The following is a 23,794-nucleotide window of genomic DNA, read 5'->3' as shown; positions in this document are numbered from 1 at the left end:
TCAGGCCACACCTGGACCTATTAAATTAGAAACTCTGGAGGTAGGGCCCTGTAATTTGTATTTTAACAAGATTAAATGCATTATTTTTAATTAAAAAATTGTTTTTAATTTAATAAAAATTTAACAAGATTGAGAGCCAGCCCAGTGGTGCAGAGGTTAAGTTTGCACATTCCGCTTCAGCAGCCCAGGATTCACTGGTTCAGATCCCAGGTGCAGACTAACATACCGCTTGTCAAGCCATGCTGTGGCAGGCGTCCCACATAAAAAGTGGAGGAAGATGGGCATGGATACTAGCTCAGGGCCAATCTTCTTCAGCAAAAAGAGATGTTAGCTCAGGGCTAATCTTCCTCAAAACAAAACAAAATTTAACAAGATTAACACTCTTCAGGTGGCTGATGTTTGAGATGCGCTGCTTTAAATACATGACCTCAGTCCTTACAACAAAGCTGCTTTATTCCCATTTATAGTCGAGGAAACTGAGGTTCAAAAGAGAAATAGAACTTGCCCGAAGTCACAGGGATTCACCTGACTTCTGTATACTTCCCAGCCACACTGCGGATTATCTTTTAGAGGTATGCCACGTCTACAACAGTCTTACCAGTAGATGAGTAAGTAAGCTGGCAGAAACTTCCAGACCAGCCAGTATAGGGACCACAACATAGCAGGAAGATGTGTCACCAAGAAAACAAAGCCACCAAGGGTTGCATATTATGCCACAGTGATTCACTGGAGTGCAAGGGCCCTCGCTCTGATTACGGGTGCTCCCGGGTGACCTTTACACACCTTACTGATCTTTTTCTACTTGGCTCTTCCACACACTGCACAATCATTCCCATGCTGCCCCTCACCGTGCTCCAGTGCCCCAGTGGAGCCACCATCTTACGCCTGAGGCTTCCGGTTGACTGGCCTTCCAAGGACCTCCGCTGAGCACCCTGCCCTCCTAGCCTTTCTCAGACTCTCTGGGCACAAGCAGGAACCTGGACGTTTCCATTTCACGTTAGCTAAGAGGTCCCTGCTTCCAGGCTGACTTGTGCTGGTACTGAAGTCGGGGCTCCTCTGCTTCAGGATCTCTCTCCCCTACTCCCTGCAGCTCCATAATCTCTGGATATGGCACCCTGCCACCGGTAGGGACAACCAAGAGCATCCCCAATGCTTCACACAGCAACTCTCTTCTCCCAAGTGGATTTTCTATTTCCCTTCTCAGGGACCCCCACAGTGTAGTACAGCCCTTCCCCCCACCCCAGGTTATTCCTTCTGGAGGGGATTTCATCAGAGGAAGAACTTCTTCAGGACTGAATTCTTTTTTTTTTTGAGGAAGATTAGCCCTGAGCTAACATTCGCTGCCAATCCTCCTCCTTTTGCTGAGGAAGCCTGGCCCTGAGCTAACGTCTGTGCCCATCTTCCTCTACTTTACATGCGGGACGCCTACCACAGCATGGCTTGAGGAGCAGTGTTAGGTCCGCACCCGCTATCTGAACCCGCAAACCCTGGGCCACCAAAGCAGAGCGTATGAACTTAACCACTACACCACTGGGCTGGACCCACCAACTCAATCTTGACAAGCCTTGCTAACAGCAAAATTGACCTGAGCTTTAGCTTCTCTCTCTTCTTCCTGGGGAAGGTGCTAATGAGGAATGAAATGACCAGAGGCTGAACTGCAGGAGAGAGAAGCAGGCCCTGGAATATGTACCAGCTGAGTGTTGAACACGGACGATTTTCTCCATGAAAAAAGCTTTTTGCTTAACTCTTACTCTTCCTCCTGCTGGTCCTTGCTTTTTCCTTCCTTGTCTTCTTCCTTTTATTCTTCTTTTATGATCCTTTCTTTCGTCCATCCCCAATACACGTCTTAAGTAGGAAACCTACATTTATTGAGTACGTACTATGTGCCAGGTACTGGGCTTGGGGCCTCATGTACATTATCTCACTAAGTTCTCCCTCCCTCCAGCCTTTGTGAGGATGTACGTTATTGTCCCCATTTTATAGAAGAGGAAACTGAGGCTCCAAGGCTAAATAATCTATCAAGTCTGCACAGTTAAGCAGATTGCCACTTACATCTAGGGCTACTCGACACCACAACCTTTATTCCTTCCACTCTTTTCTGGAGGATCCATGAAGTGCTATCAGGGAGTTACAGGCATGTCAATTACTTGCTTGAGTACAAATTCACAAAATAGACCTGGGATTGCTGTTTCATTGTTTTTATAAAGTCTAGATCTGTCTTTCTATCAAGAGCCGCTGATCTGCGAGTAGAAATCCTCACAATGAAGAGCTTGTGGATCCAAGTGTTTTGCTGTCTGTCAAGGTTTTCTGTGAGCCGAAGCAGCCAGCAAGACTTTGGCTGCTCAGCCAGCCCCCTCCAGGGGTGCTCAACCTGTTAGCAAAGAGACAGGGAGCAGGAGCCAGCGGCCACAGGCCTCTGTTTACAGAATCACTCAGACAACGGACAAAAGAGTAGCCACTTTCATAACAACCTGACATTGACAGAGTTTTTAATATAAATAGACGTTTTCTATTGTTCTTGCTCCAGTCTTTTTCATAAAAAGTTAAAGAAGATTTGGCCCTTACTTGGATTATCAGCAGTTACAAAATGTCTGGAATGAATCCACTTGAGGCCTTTCCGAGAACTAATCTCAGCCCCTTTCTCTCTCTCTCTCTCTCTCTCTCTCTCTCCAGGCCAGGTTAAATTTCTGACCATTCAATGAGGTTCCTTCATTTGTGGAATCACCTTAGAACACATTTTATGTGATAAAGGGGGGCCAAAAGTGATGGCTATATTCTTATTTATTATTTTCTCATTAAATGGCCCTTTAGTGGACCAATCACAAACTATTTGGTCAACAAACATTTATTGATCTCTTCTGAGGCAGCGTGAATATGAAAAGAAATTATTTGATGTAGTTAGAAAAAGATATCCTGAGCTGTGATACTGGTTAACCTTTCAGTTCCCAACTTTTGGTGGAACCAATTGCTGGTGTTTTCAAAAAGAGGAGAGCACTGGGCACAGCAGTGATGGAGGCCATCCGAACCATTTCTCTTCCACTTTTTCAAAACTTGGATCAAGACGCTGTGTTGTGCAACATGAATATTTTTCTTTAAAAGGCATGTATATACAGAAGTTACCTCTGGGGGATGGGATGGGAGGAGGAAGTGGGAGAAAAACATCTCTCTAAAATTTGTATTTTCCCATGTGGCTATCTGAGCCTTCTTTTAAATAACAAAAACTAGTTCAAATGAGAAAAGAACATCCCACAAAAGAGGGGGCACAAGTAGAGGATGTTTTTGGGAAACTCACCCTCTCTGTACAGATTCACTGGAAACACGTCCTTGCCATCTCTTTCAAGCTAACGTGCCTGTTGTGAACTCGCAAAGCATCTCAGTCCTTTAGTGGTCAAAAGCTAAATACATATGTCTTAAGCAGGGAACCTTCATTTATTGAGTACCCACTATGTACTCAAAAGCAGTAAAGGAGAAATGTAGATGGAAGGGTTTCAGGTTTTGATCCTAACTTCTGAGTTGTTCTGGCTGGTTCTAGATGTCACATGCACCCTTCAAGGGTGAAGGGGAAAAGTGAGGCATTGTTCCCCAAAATTTGAGGGAAAACATTGTTGGCTGTAATTACCTGGGTGTTTCAGGAGAAATCCCATTAACTTTAGCTCTCTACTTTTTTTTGTTTGGGAATCTCTGGCCCCAGTATCCCCATTTGTCATTTAGATTTTCCAGTTCCAGGATTCATTAATTTGGAGCCCCTGCCTGGTTCTGCTGGAGCCCCTCAGATGACTGCAGCTGGAACCCACATGGGATCTTTTCCAATAAATAGGAGCCCATTTTGCATGTCCCTTTAGGCAATATGACCACAGCAAGAAGAAAGAATAACGAGATGCTCTCTCCATATCCTGCACACCATCCCTTAAAATATATATATTTATTTATTTCTCCAATGAAGCAGTGTGAAGCAAACTGCCGCTGGCTGAGCTATTTCATTTTACCAAAGGGCTCTTTCGAAAAAAATGGTTGGTGTTTGACAGTTCAGTCCAATAATTCAACATTTTCTAGATACTGGAGTAGGTAGAAAAAGATAAAATTATGCTTTTCTAAGAGAACCTGTGTCTAAAAATTCAATTGCATAAAAGGATAAATTAGAAGTGTTGTGAATGGTTTGCACGAAATTCTTTTTTTCTATTCCACAAAGAATTTCTTGAGATAAGAGCTCTGCCAGTTCGCCTTAGTATTTGTGTAGAGATGACTAATTGGCTGAGTTGGGAATCTGAAGAATTTAAAACTAAAGTGTGAAAGGTCATTGTTATGGATGATCAGTCAGAAGTGAAGTTACAGCATCTCCAAAAGGTCATCAGTCATTGGACAAAAACAAGGAGACTCCTGAGCCCCTTGAAGACAGGAGTCTTGGCTTTCAGCTCTGATTCCAGGGACCCAGCAAGATGTCTGAGTAGAATCATGAACCTGGAGCCGTGGACTCTGCCCACCGTGCTTGAGTTGATAGCATACACAGGGGCCTTCCCTGGGGCAACTGGGGTACATTCGGGATTCCAGGAATACGGCGGTGTGGAGGCAGCAGAATGGAGAAAGGGCTGCGAGGAGAGCTCAGAGAGGACAGGACAGGGCAAGAGTGCAGCAAAAATGTCCTGTGGCTATGATAGGCAGGGCCGGTTCTGGAGTCTGCATTCCTGGGCACAAAAAGGGAGAGATTGGACAACACCCCTCAGAAACTAGGCATTCCCTGAGAATCAGCCTCGCAGCAGAGGCAGGGAGCAAGGGAGTGACGGGGAAGAGGCTGATTAAGCCCCCTCTGACAGTCTCCTGTTTTCACAGCCACCAAAGCGGGATTTACTTCCGTGGCCCTCCTCAAATCTGGAACGATGAGGTGGGCAAGAAGGCCTTCCGTCCTCCCAGTTCCTCCCCCAGCTTACCTGCTCCTACAGATTTCCCTAAAAAGCCAGAAAGACAACCCATAGATGGAGAGAAAAGATTTAACATGCAAATAAGATCAACTGAGGGAGTTAAGATATGAATGTTTTTGGTCAAACAATGGAGGGCTGGTATCAGATTCTGTTTTGGGTTCCGATGGTTCGGTTTGGCCCAGCCCACTAGAATGGAAGCTCCACAAGAGGACGGCCTTTATGTTAGTAACTACCACATCCCCAGTGCCTACGCATAGTGGGTACGCAAGGAATGTTTATTGGATGTGGAATGAATGGAGCTGGAACGTGCTAGGTGCTGTGCCACGAAATGGGAAGGTCCAAAGCAAGGATTTTATGAAGTTTGTGGTTGGTGAGACTAAATATAGAAAGAATTCCCAGAGTGTGCTGGAGACAAGTTTGGAGGGCTGTGGAAGAGAAGAGAAAGAAGTTAGGGCACAGAAAGGCAGAAGCTACTTGATAGCGAAGGGAAGCTCTCCTACTGCTGACTTGGGCAGGAGGGAAATGGAGACAAACTTGGCCATCGCGTGGAATGCCCAAGGCCTGCCTGGTTATCTTTAGCCGTGCAAAGCCCAACAGAAACTGTTTGCAGAGGTATTTTTGTCTTAATGATCAGATATCTAACTCCTTAGAAGGAACAATGGCAGATTTCATTTGCAACCCTTTCCATGCACGTGAAGTATGAAACCAGGTATAACTGGATCGAGTCTTTCTACAGTCTCATCATAGCACCTTAACCATTGAGTTTAAGACATCTTTATCAGTTTTAGTGAATTTGCTAGGCTGTGCTTAAGAAACAGCGTAGGAAAAGTAGTAACAACTACCAAGCAAACTTGCCATTTGTTGCCATCCAACTTAGTGTCCATAATATCACCTTTCTTTACCATATCCTATCCATGAATTACATTAGTGCAAATAAGAGAAGAATCCTCCCAGGGGCATAATAGAGAGCAGAGAATATGACAGAACACAGGATAGTTCACAATCACAAAAGTGTGTGCTTGTCTCCAGTTCCTAACTTGACAGAAGAAATTATTATTCACTAATGATTCTTTTTTTTTAAACTTACATCTAATATTTCATTTATTTATTTTTTCTGCTTTTTCTCCTGAAATATCTCCAGTACATAGTTGTATATTTTTAGTTGTGGGTCCATCTAGCATGGCCTGATGAGGGATGCCATGTCCGCGCCCAGGATCCAAACCAGCGAAACCCTGGGCCGCTGAAGCGGAGCGCGCGAACTTAACCACACGGCCACGGGGCCGGCCCCTCACTGATAATTCTTAGCAGCTTAGGCTCCTGGGTTAAAATTGATACAGATGTGGAATAACAAAGTATGAAGCATTGGCTTTCACGTTCCTCTGTAACATCTTTGCCCAGTTCAATGCTCTGAGGCAAATTATACATTCTATCAAAGGAAAAAAACCCCTAGCAAATAGGTGGCAACTTAGATAGACATGTTGAAATATTTGTCCTGCTTGTTTGTTCCTACTTTGAGCTGAATAAGGAAGCTCCACGTTCGGTGACCACAAGTCATTCTCGCACCACTGGCTGGAAGACAGGCTTCTCTCTGACTCTTTCAATATTTACATTCTGTCAGCAGCAGCTTTAGTTCCCCCCTCCCCCAAAAGATCTCCTAAACTGGGGGAAAAAAAAATCCCACTCTATCCTTGAGAGGACCAACTTGGGAGAATTCCTCTTGTCATGCCATAGGGTTGACATGAAAAATGACGATGACACTAGCCATATACGGCAGATCACTTAGGTTTAGGGCACAGCTGTGAGTCAGGCTGCCAGGGTTCAAATCTCAGCGCTGCTGGTCACTAGCTGTGGGATCTTGGATACGTAACCTCACCTCCTTGTGTCTTAGTAACTCTTTCTTCCTCAGAGGTGAAATGGGGGTGATGTTAACACCCACCTCACGTGAGGTGAGGATTGAACAAGTTACACATGCCTGTAAAGAGCTTAAAATAATTCTTGGGACATAGTTTAGCCCTCAATAAATGTTAAATGCCTTCTTTTTAAATGCTTTTTTTCTTCTTGTTTCTTTCTCGTTAAACTTCCTAAGTTACTAAGTCAGTTTAGGTCAGCTATAGAGAACTAAAGAATCTAGTAATTTTTTAGAGACATCTAAGGTATTTATTAGAGACAACGTTTATAAATTTAACATTTATGTTTCATTGGTCCAAATGAGCAAGGAAATACCATTGCCTGACTCTGCCTCAGCAGACTTCCCTGGACGTCACAGTTTCCACGTGAGAATAGTTTTCACCAAACAGTACGCTTTCTGCGTTCAGTTAGTTCACGCCTTTGAAATTCCATTAACATTTATTTTCTAAGGCTATGGAGCAATTTAGAAGGCCAGATGTTTTTCAATGTTAGATCTTCATTTCTCCACATACATGGATATATATTTTAGCTCAAACCGTTTTTCGATGACTGACACCCAAACAGTAAGAGACACACTCAGTTCCAAAGGTCATGAATCTAGGTTTGACAACTTTTAGTCCAATTCACCCTGAATGTGTGTTTGATGCTTCTAGGAAAGCAACTCAAGTCCTCTTAGGAACGTCTATGCACGCAGTACCTGAGCTATGAAACTTGGGTTTCCCACTGATTTTAGAAAAAAAACTCTACCTAAATGTGGGTATAAGGTAAAATTACACATAAAACTGTCAATGTGAGTTTTTACATCCCTGAGGCTCGCTTGTCATTCTTTTGTTTTGCCCAGGAAAACATTCAGAAGGATACGTTTTTAACATTCATGTTTAATTTACCAAAGTTACACATTTAAAACTATAGTTCTTCCTTAAGTTTTTAAGTTCAATTTACAAATCTTACTCTCTCATTGACAAATCACTTTAAAGACGCCTGAGGAAAGTAATAATAAACTGTCAATTTTTTGGCGAACAAGATTTCCCTCATTAAGACTTAAAACTTAAGTTTTATAAACCAAGGGAATTAAACCTATAAAACTGATGAATCTTAAAATTCTAAGTGTTTTAATGCTGCTGACAAAGTCAGTAAGATTTCAACTTAAAATCACAGTCTAAATCCATTACTCAGTTACACATTTTAAATTAGAATCACAAAGTAAATCTGTTAAAACCCCTAATATGCCAAATTCTCTTGAACATGAGTTACACAGTTTCTAAACTCAGCTCAAAAATACAAATACTGTAGGTTTAATTTATTTGACCATCTCTACAGTTGATTTGAGATCTCCCAGATGGAAGGAATAGAAGACATTTATATTGTACCTGCCATGTGAGGTTGCCACCTCAGCTAGCCAAGGTTGTTGCTAGACATTCCAAAAGAGAATGACATCTGGAACTGTGACACCAAGAGTAACTTTTCTCACGACTGCCTGTGGAGCCGGGCTCTGCCACAGCCTCCAAAATGTAGAATACGCCACTGTGGCATAACAATTATTTTGATCTGAAATCATTTGAGAATCAACAGATGCAGGAACAGGCTTTTTCTCTGAACTCTCTTTATCTGCCTAGAGGCAGAGCCGCCTAAAAGAATTCGACTGTCATAAATGCCCTCTCTGGGAGTTTCACAACTTTTATCACTGGAGGCATAGTCACTGAAAGAAGAGATCACCTAAACAGATACTGTCACAAGAATATCCTATCTCCCATCTATTTTCCTAAGGGCCCATTTGTCTATCCTAAAAATCACTTGATTTCAAATAAGTGCCCTTTATCCCCGTTCTCCTCCCCTATTAAGATGATAGATAAACTCCAAATTCTAACCAACCTTCTGAGTAACATTTTTCTGTATGCTTCCACATAACATACGTGATTAAAAATTGGTCTTTTCTTTTATTAACGTCTTTTGTCAATTTAATTCACATGCCCCCAATGACAGAACCTTAGTCAATAGAGGAAAAGCTTTTCTTCCCCAAGATCTATCAACCATACTTAGTAATATAACTATTTGACGTATCTATTTACTGTTCCCTCTCCAGGGTCATTCTTATGATCATACAAACATACTGTCATTTTCCCATTAAAAAAATGGATTTAGATCTCATTGACCACCTTCCTCACCTTCTTTTACTCTTGTTTGCAACAGCACTGTGCATCTCTGACTTCAGTTTCTCTTTTCCCTTCTCTCTTGAGCCCCCTCCAAACACCTGCTTGCCTCTCCATTGAAACTGTCTGTTCTGCTCACTGTTCATCCTCGATTTCCGGAACACTGCCTGAGCGTGTCCTAAGTGCTCAATTAATATTTATTAAATAAATTGTGTTTCCAAATACTTTCTCTCGTCTTCCTATTTGTTAGAACCACACCTTATAGAGACATTTGAATGATGTTTGAATGAATTCCAAGGCTTTGGGGGGGGGGGTGCCACACTCTAGTTCTAAGGCCATGCCAACCACAGATACAATCCCAGATCGTACACTTTGCCAAAAAATATTGTGTGCATTCAAAAGAACCAGCTATCATCTCTGCATTGGCTCTCGTGAAACAGCTCCAGCCAAGGGAAGGCTGGCCTTCCACGTCACTTAATGATTTACCTATATAAACCTTGTTGGACATGCCTTCTGAGCTCCTTCTCCAAGTTTTGCTTGAATCTTTTCCCTATGTCAATTGGTGGGAGTTGGGCTATTTTTACTCCATTACTGCACACAGCATAAAACATCCAAACTAACACAAGGTCAAGGTTTTGAAGGTAGTTATGCATGTGTACTAAATGACGGCTATCATAAAAATAGAAGTGAGCATATGTGAGGAGTTAAATTTTGTTAGGTGGAAGTGTGCACGACTTCCCTCTCCCACTCAAATCACCAGAGAGAATATAAATTACACAAAGGCAGGGATTAGGTCCCTTTTGCTCACCACTGTATCAACAGAAATTAATACACAATATAATATATTAATATTCCAGGACCTAGCATTTACTGTTGAACAAATGGACAAGAATTTGGTAATTGCCAGCACCCTCCCTCTGCTCAGCTACCTGACGCTCATTCCTACTCCAGCCTACCCACCCCCACCCCCATTTAAAACCAGTTTAAATTCCTAGCCTTTTTGTGATGCAAAATCATAGAAAAAGTACAGAAGGCCTTCCTCTGAAGGGAGAGGAGGAGGGAGGTTTTGTCGAAAGTGATATATAATAAAGACAAAAAATAATAAAGGGGCAGAGAGAGTAAAAGCTGAGAGGAGAGGAGGCAATAATTTTTGGGGGGAGTAAGGGGGTTTCTGAGAGGCTATTGAGAATGTGGGAGCTCAGGGACCATCCCAGTGGCACAGTGGTTCAGTTCTCACATTCCACTTCGGCGGCCTGGGGTTTGCTGGGTTCGGTTCGGATCCCGGGTGCAGACATGGCATCGCTCATCAAGCCATGCCGTAGTAGGCGTCCCCACATAGAAAGCAGAGGAAGATGGGCACAGATGTTAGCTCAGGGCCAGTCTACCTCAGCAAAAAGAGGAGGATTGGCAGTAGTTAGCTCAGGGCTGATCTTCCTTAAAAAAAAAGAGAAAGAACGAGAATGTGGGAGCTCAGAGTGAACATGGTGGGAGGCGGAGGAGAGAGAAAGGGGGATTGAAAAGTCTGGTTGGGGGTAAGGAGTTGGATTTTGTTTGAAGCCCTTTGAGGGCCATGAGACGTGAATGACACTTCTTTTAATTTTAACTTGCTTCCATTTGCCCGGTGGACTATGCTAATTTAAATGTGACTCCACTCCAGAGCTGACCCTCTCTCCTTTTGCGTCACAGCAGAAAGACTCCGAGCTCCTGGAGGACAGGAGCATGTCTTCTCCATCTTGTATTCCCGGGTCTAGCGGAGTGCCTGCCAGGAGTTGGAGCTCAATGACTGTTTTTGGAACTAGGTGGAACTCAACCTGACTCACACCTGCTGGACAGAGTGGGCTTGTCTCAGCCCTCAGGGAAAGGCAGCTGAATGTCATGTGGGAGGACCAAATGGTTCTTCCGCTAGTCCTCTTGTAGTTTGTCTGTTTATCTGTTTTAGTGTACTTAGCTATTTAGCTTTAAAACTTTTTACAGTTTTGTTGAGGTATAATTGATGTATAATAAACTACATACATATTTAAAGTGTACAATTTGGTGAGTCTTGATATGAGAATACCTGTCAAACCTACAAATAATGAACATAGCCATCACCCCAAAAGTTGCCTCCTGGTGTTGATGTTTTGACATGTATTGCTTTGTTTCAAGGTTTTATTATCTAGAGATAAAGAGATAAGGTAGGGGATGGATTAAACTGGATTCATCAGGAACTGATGACTGTTGAAGCTGGGGGATGGGTACATGGGATTCATTGCTTTAACACTTGCATGTGCAGATTCTTTTCGTTAGGCAGCTTTGGGGAAGCAACATGAGATAACCCTTAAGTAACTGCTCCCATTTCAATTAAATGAGCAGTGACTGGAAAGGCATGGAAAGGCTTGGGTCCTTTTCAAGCAGCGTTTTCAAAGAATCCAGGCAGTATGACCTTTGCTAAAAAGCAGTTTAAAGGTGAAGGTGGTGGCAAGGTTGTAAGCTTGAAATGTGAACTCCAAGACAAATTTTTTATACTCCCTCCATGTGTATAGCTCTCGATTCCTAGTTGAGAGTCTCTGGGAGTAGAGGGAAATAAATCTGTCACTCTGGGAGGAAGAATGTGCTTTGGAGAGGGGAGCTCTTGACTCCCTTTGTCCAAAATGCACTTGGTAAAGCTGAGAAGGACCATCCCACCTTGCATTTGTATGAGACCTGAGGGTTTACTAAGCACTCTTATGTACATCATCTGGTTCAATTCTTAAGATCCTAGGGTAGTTATGAACATCTCCATTTTTAGATGGAAATACACAGACTTGGAGGAGTTCATTTATCCAAGTTACGCAAACCAGTAAGTGCTGGAGCTAGTACTCAAACCCAGGTCTTCTGAGTCCTACATCTGGTTGGTGCCATGGCTACTGTAGAACAACTGGAAGAAAGTGAAGGAAAAATGCTTTATGGAGGAAGCTGAAATCCTGGACACCAAGAAGCTTCCTTGCGCCAGTCCCCTCAGGAATTCAAATCCCAGTTGTAGACCGGAGCAAAGGAGGAGGTGAGGGTCAATGGTTTAAAACAGACGTCTCAAACATTTTACATTCAAATTGGTACAGTCTGTACTCAATGCAACAACAACAAAATTCTGACAATACAACCTTTTGCATTAAAAATAATAAGTATCTCCTTTTTGATTAAATAAAAACATCAAAAATATTATGGCTTCCAATGCCCTTTCAAAATGTGACTCCTAGGCTAAAGGCTTCTCTTCCTGTACAGAAAAGCATCTATGTCCCCATGACCCAGAGACAGTCACTTAAATAAACATTTTGCTATATATAAGTTTATATGTGTGTGTGTACATGCACAAGCATATTTACATTTATACAGATGTGGGTGTACATAAGTGTTCAGACATTTTAAAAATTGGGATTTTACTTTAAATACTGTTTTCCATCCCGCTTCTTTCACTTACTAGCAAATTATGGACTTTTGTTTTTTTTGAGGAAGATTAGCCCTGAGCTAACTGCAGCCAATCCTCCTCTTCTTGCTGAGGAAGACTGGCCCTGAGCTAACATCCATGCCTCTCTTCCTCTCCTTTATATGTGGGATGCCTACCAAAGCATGGCTTGCCAAGTGGTGCCATGTCCACACCGGGATCCGAACCAGCGAACCCTAGGCCACCGAAGCAGAACGTGCAAACTTAACCACTGCACCACCGGGCTGGCCCCTATGGACTTCTTTTAATACAAAATATCCAACCAGAGATCTCTGGTGTTTTGCTTCGATGCCCTTCAAAAGTTACTTTTTTTTCTAAAGTGGGAACAAATTTTTTCAAAAGTGCAAAAGGGTAGACACAGTGGAAGTTAAGTCTCCCACACCTCTGCACAACCCTTCCTGGAAGCCTTGCTGTTCACTTCTGACGGGGGCTTCTGACTCACCCGCCCCTATGAACCACCATTCTGTTCCCTAACTTACAAGGCAACAGCCGCTGCCCAGCTAGACCTTGTCTCTACCCATTTCTTGAGACCTGCCATTCACCCTGCCTCTAAACACCGCTAATTAACTATGCATTGCACCAGTTGTCTTAACTCTCCTAAACCTGAATTCAGCACATAGAGCAAAATGTGAGCCTTTAAATCCTTATGGTCACTATAAATCTCAGAATCAAGCTTTTTCTACACTTGAAAGCAACTCCGATCGCTCAAAATGAAAACGGCCTGGTCCTTTTGAAAACGGACCAGTTATCTGCAGAGAGCAACAAGTTTGAAGTTGCATCGTAAAGACTATTGGTTTTAAGTAAACCACTCTGGTTCAGAAGCATCAGTTTAGTGGCTGACTTTGATGCCAGCCTCCAGCCTCTGGGTCGCCCTGGTCTAGGTAACACCTCTCCAAAGAGTCTCGAGCTTACTTCTCAAAGGCAGGGGACACAGAGAAGGGTTCTCACAAACTCTGTGCCAACCTCCCATTCCCTGTTTTTTCCCGTCACCTTCCTCATGAAACAGCAGACTCTAAAATAATTACTAATGCTCATGACTGACTGACCACTCTCTCCCAGGGGTTCTCTTTCCATAATCCCCTCCATTTTAGTGCTACCATGAGGACTTCTTCATGGGCTGCAGGGGCCAACTGTAGCCCACATTCCCATCAGTCCTCGCTATGGGCAATGTTACACTGCTTAATAATTTCTTGTCCCAGGTGCATCTCCACCCTGGCTCCCACAATTGAGCTAAACTGTAGGCAATTGAGCACTTAAGCTCAGCCCAGCTATCAGTCAACAAACTTCCGGTTAATTCTCTCCACACCCACAAGGGATAACAGTAATAACTGAGACAAGAAAGCAAAGCCACGACCTGAAAGAAGAGAGAAATATTGTTTTCATCTGGTCTGCTCACTGCTGAGATCAGTCACGCCACTCTGTACGTAGAAGATGGCCAGGCTGCTGCCAAGGTCCATTTGGTTCTTAGCTCATCTTCCCTGTGACTTTGCTCACAGATTCCGCAACCAACAACCCCACCCTCCAACTCTCCCATATTTTTCTTCCATCGTTACATCAAAGCTTCAGGGAAATAGAAGCTTGCCTTCATAAAATGTGTGAGGACCACTGTCTGAAAGATGTCTTTGAGGAAAGAACTCTGTTTCATTCTTTTTTGCCTCCATGGACCAGTGGGGGTCGCCATGAATGGCAAAATTTCTGAGCAGATAGACTATCAAGCAGCTTCTCTTTAAGCACCAACTACATTGGCTCAAGAAACTGTAAACGGGCCAGCAAAGTGCATGCTCCACTAAAGGCCAGTCAATGGCTTACACCTGTTAAAATAGAAAAGCCGGTCCTATCTTCAAGCATTTAGTTAGGCAGTCTTAAAAAATGGTAGCCCTCCTAGGTCTGCGTGATATGCTCCAAGCAGTACCTATCTTTGAAAAGTTTTCTTTCTTCTTTTTGTAAAACTTCTTGAGAGATTAAACATTCTCTTTTTGATGTCTTCAATTCATGAAGTTGTTTTGTGAACTTAGCGAATCTGACAATGAAATGAACAATAATGAAATGCTGGGAGATGGTTGTTTCCCTTATGTATTTTAGCATCCTAGAGGCAGAACTAATAAATATTCAGCAAATGATTAGTTGGTATGTCCCACGTGCATCCCTTGCCTGTCCATGCCAGCTACCCTTTCACAGCAGTTTTACTCGGTAATTTACAAATGAACTGGTTGCACTCTGCACCTGCCAGTATTACAGTAATTAGCTTAGGATGCAAAATGATTTCTAAATTAAGGTTCTGGACTTGTAAAATCAAGAAAGCCTGATCATCAACGTTGTAACTGTGGCAGCCAATGAGTAACGGGATAAATAACTAGGACAAGTCCTTTAATCATTCTACGTACAAATTAGATGTCTATACAAGACGCAGATGAAATATAGGCCAAGGGTTGGCAGGTGAAAGGGTCAGTGCGCAATGATTTAAAATCGCCCCCTTTCTCCTGCTGTATATAAAGAGCGTGAAGGTCTAGGGGTTGGGCGTCTTAGGGTACACCCAGTTGGAGTGACATGTTAGCCAGGTGAAACCTCAAACTGATACCGGCTAATAAAACCTGGACATCGTGCCCTAGAAATACCAGTGGGTCCTGAAAGATGGAGAAGGGGTAGCTGCTCTGTGTGCGAACGGAGAGTGAGCATGCGAACGGAGAGTGAGCATCCGAGCGGGTCGGACCGAGCGGCGTCCCGTCCTGGGACTCGGGGCTGCGCTCGGCCACGCAGACCTCCGACTCCGGAGAGGAGAAAAGATCAGCGAGGAGGGGGAGGATGAGCTGGAGAGAGCGAGCGGGAGTGGGAGGAGAAGACGGGAGAGGAGCGGAAGGAGGGGAGGAGGAGGAGAGCCGGGCGGAGGAGGGGAGCAAAAGGGAGGAAAAGAGAAAGGCGGCGGAGGAGAACGGGCCCGCCCCTCCCGGCGTCCTCCTCCGCTCCCAAATTCGGGCGGGCCCTCTCCGGGCCGCCGCCGCCGCCGCCTCCGCTTTCCCGGCTGCTCCGAAAACGCGGAGGCGCCGACACCTCCGGCACCCGCGGCCGCCCCGCGCGCGCTCCCGTGGGCGCGCGGCCACCCTCGCCCGCGGCTCTCGCACTCGGGGCATGCGCGGTGGGCGGCGCCGCTCCGGCCGCCTCTGCCGCCGAGAGTAGGAAGCGCGAGAGCCGGGCGCCGGGCTGTCAGTGAGCGTGGGGCCAGCGAGCGAGCGAGAGAGCGGCTCCGGCTCCCGCTCCCGCTCCGGCCCGACTCTGCCGGCCGCCCTCGCCGCGCCGCCTCGCAGCGCCCCGGCCGCCGGCCCGCGCCCCCCGCCCCCACCCCCCGGCCCTCCCCAGCTGCTGCTCCCCGGCGGAGGCAAGAGGTGGTTGGGGGGGACCATGGCTGACGTTTTCCCGGCCAACGACTCCACGGCGTCTCAGGACGTGGCCAACCGCTTCGCCCGCAAAGGGGCGCTGAGACAGAAGAACGTGCACGAGGTGAAGGACCACAAATTCATCGCCCGCTTCTTCAAGCAGCCCACCTTCTGCAGCCACTGCACCGACTTCATCTGGTAGGTGCGCGCGGGGCGCGGCGCACGGACGGCACCCCGGATCCCTCTGGCGGCGCCCGGGGCTGGGGGCCAGTTCCTCCCTAGTCTGGGGTCCTTTCGCCCCGGGGACCCTCGCCCGGGCCCCCCAGTCCAGGCGCGTGCACCCCCGGGGCAGACTCATTCGGGGAACTTGGAGAGCCGGCGGGAGTCCGAACTCGCGCGCGGCCGCCCCGGCCACTCTCGCGCTCGGGCAGGACTCCCAGGGAAGTGGCCGCCGGGTCCCACACCCCCTGCCGCAGGAGGGGTCTGGCCCCGCGCGGGAGCCGCGTTAATCCCCTGCACAGGTCTAGGGCTCCCGTCGCCCGGGCGCGCCCCCCCTCCCGTACAGTACGGACCGTGGAGAGCCGCTTGCCCGCGTGTGAGCGAAGGGGAAAGCCACAAGGAGAATCCAGAGGGCAGAGTTTCCGGAGAAACGCGCCCGGGAGGAGCCGGGGGAGCCCCGGCGGCTGCGCCGCGCGGTCCAAGTTGGCGAGCCAGGCTGGGCGCAGTCGGGGGATGTGTAGTTTGCGTTTCCCATCGAGCTTGGACTCCACTGGAGCCTTGGGTCCCTGCCTACTGTAGCTTGTATCTACTGGGCACGCAGAGACGGACTTTTCTGGGTGAGCCCAGAGAGCGGAGAGGCAACAAACTGTTGAAAGCTTGCCGTGGGGGAGGGGGAACTAAAACGGAGCAGGCAAATGGCAGAAGGGCAGAGGGAGTCATTTAAAATAGACCCTGTCAACACGAGATTAGACCTGTAACCCTGTCGATGAGGACAGAGGCCTTATTTAAGAAAAATACTGTAAGGGCTAAAGGTGTCAGAGTTCAGGTAATTTCTAATGAACTTAGGTATTCTTAATTTGGGGGATCTGGGGGTATGGGGGGAATTGATAAAAAGATGGGCTTCTGGGATCTCTGAACCCTGTAAAACTAGTGAAATTGTGTTTGTATGAGCTCTTTTTTTTTTCTGGCAAGAGAATCGTTGCTTTTATTAACTGATTCTTAAAAGGTAGGTGACCCCCCCCCCCAAAAAAAAACGTTTAGAAAGCTGGAACGAAGGGAACGCCAGGTGCTCCAGTCTGAGGAGCAGTGGTTTTGTTTTAGGTTGCCAGACACCCTCTGTCTTCTACCTCCTGTTCCTGGATGTAGGAAGCTCCTCAAATCAGGGCTGTGGCTGGAGTTCCTTAACTCCTCTCTCTCCTAGGCTGGGGCGCTCTACCAGGGTGACGGTTCCACAGAGTGCACCCTGCCACCAGCCAGTTGTATGTGTATATCTTGTTAGGGCCCTAGGGAAAATGTATGGATGGCTCTGTCTGAATCCATCACACCTGCGGGAAAACATCTCTTAGGGAGTCCCACAAATGTGGTGCTAATAAGGTGCTTAACTTCTCCTTTATGGAGGGCTCTGTTGAATCCATCACATCTGGGCAAAATCATCTCCAAGGGAGAAGTCCCACTAATGTGCTAATAAGGTGCTTAGTTTTTCATTTGTGGGTGGCTCTATTTGAATGCATCACACCCCGGGGGGGAAACATCCCACAGATGTGGTGCTAATAAAGGTGCTTAATTTTTCCTTTCTTTCTTAGAAATCTCAGAAATACACTTTTATGAACAGCACAGCCACCTCTCTGAATGATTTCTTCTGTGTAGCCAGCATATGAAGCAATGGTGCTCAAGGTGTATTAACTGTAGATAAGGCTATTTAAAATAACTTCTTGGAGCGTCAGGGCAAAGAGGCTATTGCGTATAGTTAAGGGGAGGCCTTTAGCCTCCTGGGTTAACTGTGAAATTCCATTAAAAGGGAACAGACTGCTGATTACTTTTGCAGGAAGTAGGTAAGGTAGAAAAGAAACTCGCAACATACATACCCAGGCTAGCTAATGTCTTTCCACTATCAATTGCCCTGAAGGATTAGGCCCTGGTGACCTGATGTGGCACACCAGGTCACCAGGTGTAATGTGAAATGGAAAATAAAGGGCTGCCTCTCTTCTTCCTCCCTGACTGACCCCTGTACCACTTCTCCACTTAACTAGTTGTAAAGCAACCACTTGAAGTTCCAGGAAAATATTCACCAGGATTATCTAGCATTGGTTTTAATTTTTCAATTTTCTTTCATTATAGTTTCTCTGGGTCCTTGATTTACAAGTTTTATTTAAATATTAAAGCACCGATATTTTAAAACTAAATGTTTGGGCTTGAGTATGTTTTGGGGAGGATGACTAAGTTAATTATAAAGATATGTGAAGTGTTTTGTAAATTTAAAATGCTATGTAAAGCAAGAGATTATGACTAATAACCTTCTGAGAAAATTCTAATGCAGTTCATCCTGGTTGGAATAGTGTTTGCAGTTTAATGCCCGTTTCAGAGTTCTCTGCTTCGAGAGTAAATTCTTTAATTTACAAGAACAAAATAGCCTCTGTATGTGCCTTGAATGCTCTTGGTTCTCCAGAAAAGTGAGATCGTGATCTCAAATGCAAACAAGAGGAATGATACTTTGTAAAACCTGGCTCCTTTAAGCCAAATTTAATGTTAAGAGTGATGCTGTTTGGCAATTTCTAGACAAATAATATTTTAAAGTCGTAACAAGTGACGAAGCCCCTTTTTAGTTGTCTTTAGGGAGAGAAGGATTTTCCATTCGTCTGTAGGGACCAAATGAAGCCTTTTTTTAAACCATAAGGTCTTTTTTGTTACTTGATTATGTAGCCAGCTACTTTGAATATGCAGTCATGTTCTTGTCTTGAAATTTAAGTGTTGATAACAAAGTCTAAAAAATTGGAAAGAACCTTGATACATTGAAACAGTTCAGTGAGCTTTCAGAGGCCAGAGATTTTTTTCAAAGTTAAATTGACACAGTACTCTGATTAGCTATTTAGGGATGTTTTTCCTATCAAATCATTGGGTTTCATGTACAAGTCTTTAACTCTGTAGAATACTTTGTCACGTAACTGGCTTAAATATGGTATCCAACACAAAATATGTTAAGAGATTTTGTTCTTGTTTCTGTCTTTCAGGGGGTTTGGGAAACAAGGCTTCCAGTGCCAAGGTAAGCTGCCACGTTGGATTTTCTTTTCAAGTACAACACAAAATAAGCATTCCAAACCGGAACAGGATTTCAGTCATCTTTTCTTTCTGATCCAAAAAAAAAGTTGTTTAGATATTTTCGAAATATGAGGGCTATAAATTTGGGCCTTAAAAAAAAATCATATGGAATTGCCTAGTAATCTGCATATAGAGCTGCCTTTTTCTCATTGAAAAGAAAAAAAACCTTCCTGTAATCTTATTTTTTGCCAAGAACATTCTTGTCAGAAACTGCTGTCTTTGTGTGGGTGTTCAGGAAAAAATGGAACCACTTTGTATTCGTGTGGCTTTTCTTTCTTGTTCTTCCTCTATCCCTACCCCTCTCTTTTACCTATGTGTTGGGTTGGACTTCTGACTCATTTTAGACCATGCATCATACTAGTAAGTTTTTTTGTTTTTTGATTACCGATTGTCATCCAGGACAAAGTTTGCTCATTTTAAAGTTCCGTAGCTGATTAGCTAATGACTGGTTGCTGTAGTACGAGGCACATTTTTCCTTCAGCTTAAATATGTAACAACGTATGACACTATCCATTGCGTCCAGAAAGAAATCAATTCGTTTTCTCCTCTGATCTGTAGTTGCATTTCAAGCATGTCAAATATCTAACTTTTCATACTCTCCATTCTATCTGTTTAAACAATTTTTTTTTTTAACACTTTATAGTTTGTGAAGGCATCCCAGGTTTATTAGCTTACCTTCTGGCTTTCCTGCTCCCTGTCTATCTTATGTTTATTTAGTTCTGGTTACATTTCCCATCTGGGCATAGGTTTATTATTAGGGCAAGTGGAAAGTACATTCTAGCCTGGAAAATATGCTAACACTGTTTAATATTAAGCGCATTAGAGAGAGGCACTGTGTGTACTTTTTATAACTTTAAAATTGTGCTGGTAAGTTGGTTGCCTTTTAAAACCTTCTGCAAATTTGTGAACTTATTTCTCACATACATTTTCTAAACGTATTTTAGGTGTAGATATTTTATGGTGTAATTATTCATTAATAATCTACCTTTCTTCACAATGTGCTTAAACCCCTATTGAATAAATCATTTTGAGAGTTACATTGGGAAATCAAGGGATATTCCTTTAAAAAAGAGTAAAGAGAGAGGTGTGTTGCCCCAGTCTCTTTATAAAAGATGGAAGGAAGTTGTAGCTCTTTCCAGTTCTTAATGTTGTGGACCTAAACTGCATAGGCAACCTTTGGGCCTAGGCTTGACGGTGATTTTAGGGAGTTTAAAGATGTAAACTTCTGATTCTGGGCTAATGTGACTCACATCTATGGCCATTTTTGGTTGTGTTTGGGTGGGGACCTATGGAAACTTATAAGAAAAATATTTATTACATTTTCTAAATAATATGATGTCCAGGAAAAAGTGAGTATGTTAATTAAAAACTATCATTTTCTGCATACAAAGAACTCAGGGTAAGGTTGGTCCCTTTTAGATCTGCTCATCTGAGCATATATTGTTGGTAAAATCAGAGTAAGCCCATTCTTGGGCCACAAGGGGAAACTAAATGGTTTCCCCCAGAGAGCATCTATGGAACTTTTAGTGGATTAGCAGATTAACAGTCTCACGTCAGCATAACTTACTTTTACCTAAATTATGAAAGCGATACTCACAAAGACTGTAGACACTCTACAGAAAAGTGAAGTGGTACGCCCTTCTCCCTTCCCACTCTCAGGGATAACTTTTATCTAAGATGTCCATTCATTCACTCATTCACATATAGCTTTTAAAAAAGAGATCACAATTTTCAGTCGTTCTGCAGCTTATCTCCCTCAGCAGCATGTGGTATGGACATCCTTCTGTGTCAAAACATCAGTTCTTTATTCTTTTTAGTGGCTGCGTGTGTGGATGTATCAGGTTTATTCACCCATTTCTCTGTTGATGGATATTTTCATTGTTTCTAAGTTCTTACTAGTATGAATGCAGCTATCGAGAATATCCTTGGACACTAGTGTAGACGTTTCTACAATAGGTACCTAGAAGCGTGTGTGTACATTTTAAATTTTAATGAGTACAGCTAAGTTGCTCTCCAAAAAGGTTCCAATTTACATTTTCAGTATTAATATACAAGGAGACTCTCCCTTCCCTTCACTCTTCCCAGTGTTGGGTAGTATAAATCTTTACCAATTTTGCTCTGGTGGCTGAAGAGGGCCTCTTTTTTCAATTTCTATCTCCTGGATAAGGTTGAGCATTTTTTCAAACATGTGTTAGCCATTTGTATTTGTTCTGTGAATTGGCTCACTGTACGTGATATTTGAGATTCAGGATTTACAGACCAGACAAATTAGAGCAGTGACTATGTGCTTTGCTTTGGTGAAGAATTAAACCACAGATCTCTTTAAATAATGAGTTCCCCTACTGCATTTACAAAGTTTAGTTCACAGAAACCATTTCAAGTATAAATCTATTTGTAACATGCTATCTGCCTGTTACATTTTGTTTAGTATGTGTCATCTGTGTTTGACTTTGAGTAGGCGTATGATAATCCATTATATCTTATTGTTTATTAGAATTAAGAAGGATATGTTAGCTCAGGACAATGCTTTTTAATTTCATGAATATAGCTATCCAATGTTTCCTATTTTGGCATTCGCCTGGAAATTAGTCTTTCTTTCAGTATTTTGGACCATTTTGGAATATATGTTTTCTCTTAATGTTCTCTAACTTAAAAATTTTCCTCTTGGTTCTGTTTGATAGTCTCATTCTTATTCAGGAGAATCATTCATTCTCATCTGTGCCTTTGGCAACATACCCTCTGGAGATGGCAGCTGGAGTCTGAGACTGCTTTTTTTTTTTCCTTGCTGAGGAAGATTAGCCCTGAGCTTACAGCTGTGCCAGTATTCCTCTACTTTATATGTGGGTCACCACTGCAGCATGGCTGACGAGTGGTATAGATCCACACCTGGGATCCAAACCTGCGAACCTGGGCTGCTGAAGCAGAGTACACCAGACTCAACCACCACCATGCCATGGGGCTGGACCCCTGAGATTGCTTTTTGTATTCCTTATCCATCAGAGTTTTCTCACCTGATGGAGGCAGTGTCTTCTAGCTTTTAGTATGTAGTGTGTTTCTTTGGTCAGTAGATAAAATGTCTTTAGCTGAGTCTACTTTAATTAGAGAGGTGCATATGCTCCAAATGAGTCACACATTCATGTAGTAAGATAGCTTCAAAGCTAAAATGTTCATCATCATTTTACTTAGTACGTGTTAAGAATTGGAAGACTAAGGAAATGGGTTTTCTATATACTGGGTTTGTAATCTGTGCCATTTAGGAAGCATTATATTTTATAAGCATGGAAAAAAGCTTGTAAGGTTATTTCTGACTTCTTCCCTTTCTCAAGATACAACATAAATAGAAGCAGGAGACTTTTCTCAAGAGAGATCTATTGCGTTCTTCCCACTTTCACTGAGTGGGCTCCCTGGTGTTCTTATTTGTGTTGCAGTACAGGTGTACAACCCTGAAAACCGAAGTTACGGGGCAGGTAACACAGGAGGATCCCTTGTGAGAATTTGCTGCCTGAAATAGTGAAACCCAGGGCCTTAAACACTGGGGAGAAGAAAGAAGAGTGCAGGGTCGATCAAGAAGCTGTGAAATGTTTTTCTTAAGGGTCTTGGTGATGAAGACAAGCTCGTCCCTTCGTAGCTCTGAAATGACAGGATTCAAATCCACCCTTTGATTTTGTTCAGCTTAACATTTGGTGTGCTGGATCTCAGTTCTTATTTCATCTCCCTGAGGCTAGCAGAGGGCTGGTCCCAACCTTATTTTTTCAGAGAAAGGAGAGAGAGAAAGGGAAGTAGGCCTGTCTGGCTTGGTCATTGATGAAATTGAGATTCAAACCGGGAATGTCTGTTTCCAGTCAGTAATTTCTGTCCTGCACCAGATGCTTCCAAAAGCTGTCGTCACAGAACAGAGCGATCCACCCGGCTGCTCGGATATTCTCTTCCTTTGGGACAGGGGAGCCGAAATGGACTTATCTGTTACTTTCACTACTGGACAAGGGCATCAGCCAACTCTATTTCCTTTCCTCCTCAGTTAGTAAGACTCAGGCACTTCCCTAATTACAGTGACAGAAACAGCCTCTCAAAATATGACCTGTTTATTTGATGTGCCAAACAGTTACTTACATAGTCTGTTAGATCTGGTTAACCTCGGCATGTTTTTCTTGATTTTCCTATTCTTTTTCTTCTGTTTAATGTCACAAATTAAAATGTACTGCTATCCCAGGCTCTTTGATTAAGATACCCTAAAGAGACAACATTAGAATTAATCCTTGCCAATGACCCTGATTGACAGGAGACTGGGGTGCTGAATGATCCACATAGGATGTTTGAGGGGTCTGCGGGGCACGAATTCACGTTTATGTGCTTTCAGTATGCCACTGTGAATCTGCTTTGAATCTTGAGCCATTTCCCTTCTAAGAATACACCAAATATTGTACTTAACCTCTGACTCTAACTGACACTCTGTATTTTTTCAGTAGTTAAGGGTTAAACAATCAGCTTCTTTTTCTGTTTGCTGATGACATTCTGTTTTGAAGGCCTGTTTCAGGGTGGATATTTCCATCGGCTCACCTGAGCTGGATGGTGTTTTAAATTCCTGCTGTAAGAATGAAAGTTGCTGTTTGAGGGGAGAAGAAAAAAGAATGAGTCCCCCCCTTGGCTGTATGGACTCAGAAATTTCAGAAAACC

General features: G+C 43.8%; 1 protein-coding gene across 3 annotated transcripts in view; it reads left to right on the top strand.

Annotated features, from left to right (window-relative positions):
- Positions 1-15,278: 15,278 nt before the first annotated feature.
- The window catches only part of PRKCA (protein kinase C alpha), a 405,570-nt gene continuing 397,054 nt past the window's right edge, over positions 15,279-23,794 (top strand). For 2 of the 3 annotated variants that reach the window (XM_044746178.2, XM_014848021.3), the window contains exons 1-2: positions 15,279-16,003; positions 19,033-19,064. In XM_044746178.2, coding sequence (XP_044602113.1) covers positions 15,831-16,003; positions 19,033-19,064 — 205 coding nt within the window. In that variant the 5' untranslated portion in view covers positions 15,279-15,830. The remainder of the gene's footprint in view (positions 16,004-19,032; positions 19,065-23,794) is intronic. The other variant, XM_070483469.1, reaches the window with a different exon arrangement.

The sequence above is a fragment of the Equus asinus genome, chromosome 13 (genome assembly GCF_041296235.1).
Source record: "Equus asinus isolate D_3611 breed Donkey chromosome 13, EquAss-T2T_v2, whole genome shotgun sequence".
NCBI lineage: Eukaryota > Metazoa > Chordata > Mammalia > Perissodactyla > Equidae > Equus > Equus asinus.
This window is presented reverse-complemented; position numbering and strand designations above follow the sequence as displayed.